Source organism: Stegastes partitus, unplaced genomic scaffold (genome assembly GCF_000690725.1).
Source record: "Stegastes partitus isolate 25-593 unplaced genomic scaffold, Stegastes_partitus-1.0.2 Scaffold1267, whole genome shotgun sequence".
NCBI classification, from domain to species: domain Eukaryota; kingdom Metazoa; phylum Chordata; class Actinopteri; family Pomacentridae; genus Stegastes; species Stegastes partitus.
In genome coordinates, this window is record NW_007578998.1 from 21,505 (window position 1) to 32,882 (window position 11,378).

At 45.7% G+C, this 11,378-nt stretch overlaps 1 protein-coding gene across 1 annotated transcript in view; it reads right to left on the bottom strand.

The window, feature by feature from the left end:
• Positions 1–10,968, bottom strand: part of exoc3l1 (exocyst complex component 3-like 1) — an 18,557-nt gene extending 7,589 nt beyond the window's left edge. Inside the window, exons 1-7 of the mRNA XM_008297979.1 lie at positions 10,844–10,968; positions 5,425–5,600; positions 4,240–4,459; positions 3,714–3,926; positions 2,499–2,692; positions 1,511–1,729; positions 406–476 (exon numbers count right to left, since the gene is read on the bottom strand). Coding sequence (XP_008296201.1) covers positions 406–476; positions 1,511–1,729; positions 2,499–2,692; positions 3,714–3,926; positions 4,240–4,459; positions 5,425–5,600; positions 10,844–10,886 — 1,136 coding nt within the window. The 5' untranslated portion in view covers positions 10,887–10,968. The remainder of the gene's footprint in view (positions 1–405; positions 477–1,510; positions 1,730–2,498; positions 2,693–3,713; positions 3,927–4,239; positions 4,460–5,424; positions 5,601–10,843) is intronic.
• Between the last annotated feature and the right edge of the window lie 410 nt (positions 10,969–11,378).

The following is an 11,378-nucleotide window of genomic DNA, read 5'->3' on the forward strand; positions in this document are numbered from 1 at the left end:
GCAACGTAACAGCAGCGTCAGAACAACGTTACAGCAACGTTACAGCAACATCAGCCTAAAAAATGTCCAGTTTGAAAAGTGGAGCCAGAGGACGATGTTTCCTTCACAGATTGATTCATTTTAATGGATTTTAAAGGAAAGAACAAATAAAACTGCAGCTTTTAGTTCTAATTAGAATGTTTGACAACAGTTTCATCACAAATGGCGGCTGAGCTTCGTTTGATGGTCACTAAAGGGAAAAGGTGGAAAGTATCAGAGAGCAGATTAAAGCTTTAAAGCTGCCGGCTGCACTCAGAGAGAAGCTGAAGTGAGTGTTCTGGAGACTGAAAGTGAAAACGGCCGGTCTGGAGGTGTGGCTTTGCTCTGAAGAGGCTTATTTATGGTCCAGACGGTGGTGAAGCTCACCTGTTGTAGATGTGCAGCACCCAGTTGAGCACAGCAAAGATTTCGCCGCTCTCCAGGTCCCAGCTGCTCACCTGCAGCACAGACATCATGCAGACGTGCGTTACAAGGCAGCTATAGGCTCAGAAAGTCAGCCAGAGTCACGACACACGGACAAACTCCAGCATGTAGGAGGTGACGCTCCGGCTGCATGGACACAAGGGTCGCTCAGAGAAGATTAGCAGATGAAATACTGGAGAAATAAAAGGTCGTCAGCTGCATTTAAACGAGGTTTCCACCTTCATTAAGGATGAAAGTCCACGTGCTGACTGGAGTGTGATTCTTAATGTAAATGTCACACAAACAGTTTGAAAGCACAGAAATAAAGACCCTTAAAGACACTCATATTCTCTTAGATTGAAGCGGAAATGAAGAGAAAAAACACAACTTTAAGGGCAAAAAACATGAATATTCTCCCAGATTAACGTGGAAAATGTTTAAGACAAAAACTCAAATTTAAAAAACGAGATTCAAGCTGAAAATGTGAAGTTAAAAACTAATATAAGAGTAGAAATCATGAATATTAACACATTAAAATGAGACATTTATATAAAAAACTTAAGTACAAAAATTGTATATTTTCTGACACTGAAATGGAAAATAGTAGTAAAATAAAAAATGTGAATATTCTCTAAGATTAAAGTCAAAAGTTCACGAGAAAACCCCACAAATTTATGAGCACAAATCAATAATATTCTCTGTGATTAAAGCGGAAAAATTAAGAGAAAAAAGTCAAATTTAAGGGCAAAAATATTCTCTGAGATTTAAAGTAAAATCTCATAAATGTAAAAACAAAAACTGAATATTTACTGAGACCAAAGTGAAACATTTATGAGAAAAATGCACAAATCTATGAGAACATCCACTGAAATGAATCAATTTAAGGTAAAAACTCATAAATTCATTAATATTCTCTGAGATTAACGAGATAAACTCAGAACAGTTTTACGAGGAAACAGCAGAACATCAGGACGTTTCTGCCTTTAAACTACGTTCTGTTGTTGCTCCCTTCAGTTAGAACACTTTTGTTTTTGCCGCTGACACAACGGAGACAGATGATCGGCTTTACCTGCGCCAGGTGAGCGTGCAGGCAGCGGTGACTGGCCCTCAGGTAGGCCGCCGTCAGCTGGTAGTGCGCCGGGACGCAGTGCTCCAGCAGGTGGCGCACGGTGGCCAGGTCGGCCATGATGCCGTGCTGCAGCGCCGACAGATGGCCCGCCAGGCCCGGGCCTCGGGTGTGCAGGTAGGACACGCTGCGGAACCGGGCCGACACCGCCTCCTCTAGTACCTGGACAGGAGGAAGCACTGCAGGAGTGAGACGGAGTTCTGTTGACTGCAGAGAACGATTCTGAGGCCGGACGGGGTCCACTGGATGGAACAGAACCAGTTTATGAGGTCAGACGTCCCTCTGGGGTGGACCGGCCTCAGTCTGACGGGTTTATGTGAACAACACCTGACACAGTGGAGCCGCAGTTTATGGAAGGACCCAGAAGACCTGATCAGAACCGATCAGAACCGACCAGAAGACCTGACAGCGAGCACTCCAGCTGTGTCCTCGTAGATTTATCTCTTTCATCTGAACATTCAGGATTTCTGCCTTAAATCTGTCTTTTTCTCCTGAACGTTCAGCTTCCTGTCAGAGAATCTTCTTTCCTTTTGCTCCTTGGTTCTCATTTAAACTCGGAGGATTCATGTTCGGTTTCTGGTTTTTGTTTTTAAATTTTAACTTCACTCTCAGACCAGATTATTTTTTCATCTTAAATTTGTGAGTTTTTCTCACAAATGTTCAAGTTTTTTTAATTTAATCTTAATAAATGTTAAAGATTGTTGCCTCAGATTCAGGTTTGCATCGTTCTAAATGTTTAGTCTGAAGGTCTCGACTTCAACCTGCTGTCACACAAACATCTTCAGAACGTCATATTTTCTGCTACAGAGGAGAAGCTGAGACGGTTGAGCAGAAACCGCTCCAGAAATGTGTTGATCAGTTGGTTCTGTTCCATCCCTGTGATCTGTTGGCTCTGAGTGTCTGAACCGGGCTTTGTGTCGGCGGTTCTGACCTGGAAGAAGCTCGCCCTCCAGCAGCGCGGCCGTCCAGGAGGCAGCGGCCGGCCGGCGGCTCCTCCTCGGTCCTGCTGCAGGGCTCGGTCCAGAGCCTCCTCCCGCTCCACGATCCTCACGGCCGACACGAACGGCGTCGGGTTCTGCCGGGCCAAAGCCAGAGCGCTGCTCACCACGGCCCACAGCTCCTTGGCTGCAGGGACGAGATGATCCGGGTCACTGAGGAACCTCTCAGAGGTTTACATTCTCATAAATGTTCCAGTTTTACTGCAGAGTTCAGTCACTTAGCTGATGGTAGATTTGTGTTTTTTTTACTTTAATCTCAGTAAACATTCATATTTTTCTCATAATTTTGTATATTTCAACAATATTTGTATCTTTTGCTCCTAAATTTGTGAATTTTTATTTTAGACCTTTTTCACATTAATCTCAGAGAACATTCATGTTTTTTTTGCTTTAATGACTTTTTTTTAGCTCCATTTTTCTATTTTGTTCTCAGGAATATTTAAGTTCTTCTGCTGATAAATTTTTTTGTTCTTAGAATTTTTCCCTTTAATCTCAGTAAACATTCACAGTTCTTGTTCTTCATTTTGTCAGGTTTTACGTCAACCTTCCACTTTAATCTGTAATATTTACGGTTCTTTTGGTTTCAAGTGTGTGAGTTTTTCTCATCAGGTTTCCAATTTAAAATCAGTTATTTGCTCTTAAATTTTCCACTTCAATCTCTGACAGCATTTTTTTTCTCTTATATTTGTGAGTTTTCTCATAAATGTTCCGCTTCAGCCTCAGTAAAAATTCATGACTTTTGCTCATAAATATGAGTTTTTACTTCAGATTTTTATGAATATTTGTGTTTTTTTGCTCCTGAATTTGTGAATTTTTATTTTAGACATTTTTCTTATCAATCTACGTGAATATTCGTGTTGTTTTGCTCCTTAATGACTCTTTTGTGCTTAATTTTTCTATTTTATTCTCAGGAGTATTCATGTTTTTCTGCTATTAAATTAGTTTTTTGTTTTTTTTCTTAGATTAAAAAAAAAAAAATTAATCTCAGTAAATATCTAAAAGTTTTTATTTCAGATTTTCCACTTCAGTCTGGGAGAACATTCATGACCCAGTTCTACCGTCATTAATCCTAAAAGCAGATAAACCGTCTCCGGTGTTTAACTCTGACCAGCCAGCCTCAGACGTCCTGTCCTCGCCCCTGAACTCACCCAGAGCCTCCACCAGCTGCCCCACTCCAGAGAAGTACTGGTCCACCAGCTGCCGGTCCTCTGGGCTCAGCGAGCTTCCTGCCGACCCGGCGGCTCCGTGGAGCTGCCACAGGATGTCGTCCTGCCAGCGCTCCAGGTCCATGAGGCGGGCGTGGGCCTCCAGGAGCCGCCGGGACTCCACCAGACGCTCCGTCTCCAGAACCATGCCGCGGACTGCAGAGGAGGAAGCAGGCCGGAGAAGTCTTATTACTGAACCGTCAGCTGTTTGTACCGCGGCTTGTTGCTGCTGCTGTTAGGGAGAGAAGCTTCCTACAACGGTGGAGTTCAGCTTTCAGCTCTAAACACAGAGAACGTGGTTAATGTCACCGTGAACCACGGAGCTGCTGCCACCTCCTTCAGGAAGAAAACTCTCTCTGCATCTGTGACTGACAGACTGTACGGTGGTCCTCAGATGTGTTCACAGCCTCCCACTAAACAAGGAAAACAACAGCGTCAGTCACTGAAATGAGTTGAAAGTGAAACTCACCAGAGTAGAGTCGTGGCAGGTTGCTGACGGCGGCCACCAGCTGCCGGTGCTGGACCGACACCTCCCTCAGCCTCTCCAGAGATTTCACTCCCTCCGAGTTCCGGTCCGACTCCAGCCCGGCTTTCTTCAGGGCCTGGGACACCTGGCTGAGCTCGACCCGGGCCTCGCGGAGCTGCTCCAGGCCCCAGCCGACGCCCTCCAGGTAGGACTGCACCATGGACTGGAGACACAGGAGGGTTCATGAAGCACCGACTCACAGCAGCTCGGAGGCCTCGTTAGCAGTGTTCAGTGGGTTTGCTCGCTGTCCTGTGCTTCTAGAGGTCACGGCCATTTTCAGCCACTTCCTGTCTTATTTTGAAATTGCAAATTTGTGCATAATAAATAAATAATTACACTAATTTTCAACCAGAAGCTGAAACTAACCCTAACTTTGTGACTGTCCTTAGAAGTGATTATGTGTGGTTCCATCAGAGACATTTAACCCAACCCCCCCCATCCATCCATCATCTCTACACCTTCATCCTCACTATGGGGGGCGGAGCCTATCCCAGCTGCCTCAGGGTGAAGGCAGGTTCACCTGGACAGGTAACCAGTCTATCACAGGGCTACACTTAGAGACAGACAACCAAGCACACTCACATTCACACCTACGGACAATTTACAATCACCAATTAACCTCAGCATGTTTCTGGACTGTGGGAGGAAGCCGGAGAACCCGGAGAGAACCCACGCTGCACGGGGAGAACATGGAGACTCCACACAGAAAGATCCCGGGTGTCCTCACCGGGACGCCAACCGGCGACCTTCTAGCTGTGATGCTAACGATGCTAACCACTGACCCCCTCTTCTTTAAAATCACATCTCTTGTAAAAATTCACCAGAAATCGATCAGATTCGGTATAAAACTAAAAACTTTGCGCTCCTCGATGCAGCTGACGAACCACGAGTGATTCAGGTGTGAAGAACAGTCGTGGGACAGAAACGTTTTTTTCTGACCAGCCACCATCTCACATGAAAGTTTACCCAGAATGCACTTTGCAGAGTTTCCTCTGGTGACTGATCAGAACCACATTTCTGTAGTTTTGTTGAATTCCTTCTTTATTCATCCATCAGCTGCCTTTCGTCTGTTCACTGGGTCAGAAACGGACCCTAACATAGAACCTAACTGAACCAAAGAGTCGTCACCTTGAGCCTGGTGTGGATGGAGGCCGTCCTCTGGCTCTCCCTCTTCCGGTACTGGCTCAGCCTCTCCAGGTGCTCGGGCCGACAGAAAACGCCCGACGCCCACTTCAGGGCGGCGCCTCGGGCCAGACGCTCGGCCCGCTCCACCTCCGGCCAAACCTCCGCCGCCGGCGCTGGACCTGAGGAGATAAACGGAGCCAGCAGGAGGCAGGAGGTCACTGTGAGGAGCAGCTCTGAGGCTCTTTAACGGTCAGAAACATACACGGATCTCTGACCGAACCGCTGTTGCTTTGTGGGTAATGTAGGCGTCATGTTTTAACACTGGATGCAAACGATGACGTCTCCAGTTCTCCTGAATCAACGTGCAGAATTTTTAAAGCTCTGATGTGCAGATTTTATCTGAGCAGACTGCAGCATCTTTAAAACACTTCTGCTGGTTCATGTAACAAAGTCTGGCTTTAAACTGAAGAATTAAAGACAACAGCGGTTCTGGGAAACTTAAAATGAGACCTGTGATGTTAAATGACAGTGAAAGCTTAAAGACATCAATTAAGCTGAACTAAACCTCAGTAAAAAACAATCACAGCTGAAGTTTGTCAGGTTTTCTGTATGTGAATAAGTTGGATATTTACAGTGTAGACGGTTGGACTTATCAAATGCAGGAAGATGCCCGAGCTTTTCAAAATAAGGTGCCCCTAACTAACTGCCTCGCTGTGATTGATCTTGGTTCCTGCTGTGAAAAACTCTGTTATGTTCATTTTTTTCCACCTGGTTTGTCTTTTTTGTTTTGGCGAACAGAAGACTTTTATTTTGAAGCAGCAGCAGAGTTATCCTCAGCTTTCCCTTAAACCTGATTAGGACGCGATGAAACACGGAACACAACTTAAAGTGGAAACCAGCCGAGGAGCTTCATCATATTAGATGACAAATTGGATTTTGGAGGAATGTGTTGTGCGACCGGCCCCCAGACGCTGTGATTATCCCAACGCTCCACCAAATTAACTCCAACTCCGTCACCAGAGTCATTACTTCTGTCGCCACAGCGGCTCCGTATTCTGTCAGCAGTGATTCATGCTCCTCCTTTAAATCTGCTTTCATTGTGCAAACTCAACATAAAGTGCATTCGGATTTTTCTGCAGCTTCCACTAAGTTTTTATGAAATTTCACGGCTCGGTGTTGTTCAGTCCAGATCAAAATCATAGAGAATGTATAAGAAACCTGATAAAGTGACCAGATCCTGAGCTCATAATTACTGCAAACACGACATCACCATGACGAGATAATTGGACGGGAATTTGTCCACAGCAGAGTTTGAGCCACTTTTGGTTAATTTGGTGGAAAAATGTGATTTGGGAGGCTTGTGAAAGTCCAGACCATGAGGGGAAAAGCTGGAGGTTAAACTGTAAAGGAGGAAAAGCAGGAAGCAGCTTTAGCGCTGAAGATGGAGCTGAAGCTCAGTCAGATCGGATTCGGTTTGATTTACACTCTGAAACTATAACATTCTCTGAAACCTGCTGCAAATAAACCTTCATCTCACCTCCTTAAAAATCCTGAATAAAAACAAAAGTCAAGATGCTGCAGAACCCGAGAATCATCAGCGTTTAGCTAACAGCTAATGGTGCACAGCTAACGGCTAACAGCTAAAAGTGCAAAGCTAACGGCTAACAGCTAACGACTAACAGCTAAAAGTGCACAGCTAACGGCTAACAGCTAATGGTGCACAGCTAACGGCTAACAGCTCACGACTAACAGCTAAAAGTGCACAGCTAACGGCTAAAAGCTAAAAGTGCAAAGCTAACGGCTAACAGCTCACGACTAACAGCTAATGGTGCACAGCTAACGGCTAACAGCTAATGGTGCACAGCTAACGGCTAACGAGCTAATTCTGCATATTCACGTTTATTCAGTGAATACATGCCAACATCATACTTATGTAAAAGGGACAGTGCACATTAATGAACAAATGTAAAACGTACATAGCCATTAGCATCAATGCTAATTAGCATTGCTGCCCCTTGGTGGGTCACAGACTGAGTTTTTATTGTTATTGTCTTTTAAAAACATGCTGACTGTCCAAAGTAACCCAGCGAGGCTAACAGACCTTCTCGTGTTGTTTAAATTACCCCTGAGTGATGAACACATGAGAGATTAAAGCCCGACAGACGTCTAATAATCCTGCTTTGCTGTAACTGAGGAGGCGACCCGACGGCGCTCAGAGACACTTAGATTTAACTGAGATGATGAATATTTGTGTTGCACAGTCCGGATGCCAAAACGCTTCAGTGGGTTTTAATCTGATGTTTAAAAATGAATCATATTATTAATCATGTCTTTATATACTTATACTGATCGATTTATTATGTAAATTTGACGCAGCTCGCCCAGTAAACTAGTGCTGAATTTAAAAAAAAGGAAAATAAATCAGCTTAATGTTGTTTTTCTTGCAGATTGTGATTATTTAGGTCGTGCTACACCGCTAGCTTTCACACCTGTGCTTGGTTACAGCTTGTTGCTAAGCCTTGGGCTGCGTGATGTAGAGGTGAGAATAAACATCTAAAATTCAAGAACCCAAAACAGGTGGAGCCTCCTTCTGCTGGAGCTTTTAGGATTAAATCAGGTGACAGGTGACGGTGGACAACCACAGCTGCTCATTAAAACACAGTAAAGCAGAATGAGGTGTCATAATTGGAAGGAAATTCAAAACCTGCTGAGATTAGATCGTCTAATCTGTGTACTGGTTCACTTTCTCTAATGTATGATTGTTAATTCTGGACGTGAGAGTCTGTGTAAACATCTATTCTTTGTATTTTAACCTGTATTTTAGTAATGGCTGAAAAATGTGTTCTTTGCTTACTGTCATGCTCACAGGAGGCCCAGAGGCTCTGCTCTCATCGGCCCTTTATGAATAAAAACGACCAGATGAAGCTTCACGTTCCTGCCTCTACCACCTGCATTCAGCCGTTTGCTCAGCTGGATTCTCTGCACAGCTCCAGCGTTTCTGTGTTTCTACAGCTCTGTTGTGAGCAGGTAAGCAGGAAACCGTCGGTCACCGTGAGTCAGCAGCATCGCGGCCACATGACGCCGCCTCCGCCTGCATCGGGCGTCTTAATTGGACTTAAGTGAATAATGTGCAGGCCGGTGACTCAGCGGGGAGCGATGTGCTGGTCGGCAGGACGTCGGGGTTTGAGGCGCAGAGGAGATTATGATGAGAATGAAAGTTCAGCCTGTTGGTGGAGGATCTGCTCAGCCACACAAACAGGACCGGTTCTGTTCAGCAGCAGCAGGTCATGAGACCCACTGGGTCTGAGACGATAAAGTGTCCTGAACCCAAACAGCACTCTACTGTTCCTATCTGCATCTCGTCATTTGTCAACGGAAACGAGCGATCCTGCTGTAATCTGATTACATCTCGTGTCTTATTGAACTAGTAAATATTAAACCGTTGATCCTGATTCTCTGCTCACATAAAATAAAGATGAACAGTCTGATGGCTGCTGGAAAAACAGCAGACACCTGCATCTAAATCTATCGACAAGCTAACGAGCTAAAGCTGCAACCGAAGCTCGTTAACGCTACTGATCGATCAACCAATCAGGTGTCAGAAAGTAGTCGATGTCTGAAGCTCAGCTATCTGCTAACGAACAACCGCGTGACGATGAAAAGCAGCAGACGGTCACATGCTGACTGAATCCAGCATCAGAATAGTTCTCATTTTTTATCCACCTTCCAGAATGACTGAGGTGTTTTTATGCATCTTCAGGATCTGTCCACGGGAATTTATACTTTTAAAAGCTGCTGAGTTCAGCACAGCGCCCTCTAAAGGCCAGAGAGAGACATTTACAGGGATCATTTTAGCAGTAAATTTAGTGTCTTCTCTTAAAAGAAGTCTCACGTTCCCTCATTAACTTCTGAGTTGCCTTAAAATAAGGTCCGAGTTCCTCTTTTGCAACAACTGACGTGTTTCTTTCCAGTAACGTCGTCAGATATCAGCGTTGAAAAACAAATGAATCCAGCCTCACATCGTCTCTGTAACGTCTGGAGAACGTTTCTCTAAACGCGTCACTGCTGGACCAACACTTGTTCTGTTTTGATGAATCAGGAGGAATCTACAGAGAACAGTGAACGTTCTCCGTTCTCCTACAGCTGATTGATCCGTTAATGCGCCTCTTACTTACCACATTAAACATCCCAGAAATCTGCTGAAAGTGATTCGTCTAAATGGTAAAAAAAACTCTCAGATGATTAAAAAGCAGCAAGTTTTCACATCTGAGCAGCTAAGACCAGCCTGAAACACTAAAATATAAAAATAAATGTTTTTATTGCCAGTAGATCCATTTGTTTTGAAGTCAGGACCTCTGAGCCTCTGAAGCCTCTTAAACGTGACCTACGTGGACGTTGGGACGCTGCTCCGGCCTCCACAACAGCAACACTCAGATGTCTTCGCTCTTTTTGGGGCAGGAACTGCTTCAGATGTTGAACGTCTGCTGCTGTCTTCGGGGAGCAGCGGCTGAGAAAGTCCCACCACGAGGTCCTTTAGGCCGCTGCAGGGGAGCTTTCAGTTACACAACCTGAGCTTCATGTTGGGATTGTTCCAAAATCTGCTTCTTTAAAGGGTCACATGACAGGAAGTTGCACACGTGAGCTCAACTTGGTTCTTCGACCGGCGCGATGTGCACTTATTTATGGATTATTGAGTCCAGAATAATGCAAATTATTGCTGGAACAAGGTGGAGTTAAATATGCAACCCAGTCTGAGATGAAGCTCATGAGACAGGATCAAAAGCTCCAGAAAGGCTGCTAAATGGATGCATCTTCTCTGCTTTTGCTTCTGACACCACCAGAGGACTGGTACTGGAGGATCTTTATCATTATAGTTAAAGTCTGCTGCTGTCTCTGGTGAGAAAGTCCCACCATGAGGTCCTTCAGCAGAGCTTTCAGTTACACAACCTGAGCTTCATGTGGGCATATTTCCAAAATCTGCTTCTTTAAGGGGTCACAGTATGGAAATGAGGACATATAACTCCATGGAGCTGCTCCAGTTCACATTTCTGCACATTTTGTCTGAATTCCTGCTGACAAAGAGCATGAGACAGGATCAAAAGCTCCAGAAAGGCTTTTTGCATCTGACACCACCAGAGGACTGGTACTGGAGGACCGGAGGTGTTTATCTGGTCTCAGGGAGGATCCTTCATCAGGCTGAGGGAGGATGAAGCCGCCTGGCAGATGTTCAATATGTAATCGAACGCCACGGATCAATACGTCGCTCTGCACTGAGTCCTCTCATTCATCTCAGTGCAGCAGAGCAGCTCCGTGCAAGAGTTTCTACAAGAAGTGGGTGTCGGCCGTGCAGCTGGTTGTCAACAGGCAAGCCGTGCACGAGAGTGTGTGCACGTGTGTGTGTGTGTGTGTGTGCGTGCGTTACCTTCTGGTTTGTCACCACCATTCTTCTGATCCCCAGCTGACATTGGAGTTCAGGTTTCGGCCGCCCGGCCGCCCGACGAGACTCCTTTTCCCCGCGAGGCCGGCGCTGCTGAGGGCGTCCAGGGAGTCCAGGGGAGAGGAGGGTGAGGAGAGGTGAGACGGAGGTGAGACGGAGGTGAGGAGGAGGAGGAGGAAGAAGAAGAAGAAGAAGAAGAAGAAGAAAGAGTGGAGGAGAGAGGGCACATGTCCATTCTAGTGATCCCTCTTTCCCCTCACATACACTCTCTCTCCTGGACACATCCTCTGCCGAGAGGCCGGCAGGAAAGGGAGGGAAGCTGGAGGGGGGAGGAGGGGAGGGAGGCTAATGCTGGAGGAAGGGGGAGGCAGGGGGAGGGAGGCGTGGTGCGTTCAGGGGCCTCCGGAGAGAATGGAGGAGGCAGAAAATCAGCAACAACATCCAGAGTGACAGCAAGATGCTTGTTTTTACAGCTGGAGCTTCATCAGAGAGACAAACACACACTCTGTCTCCTCCTCCT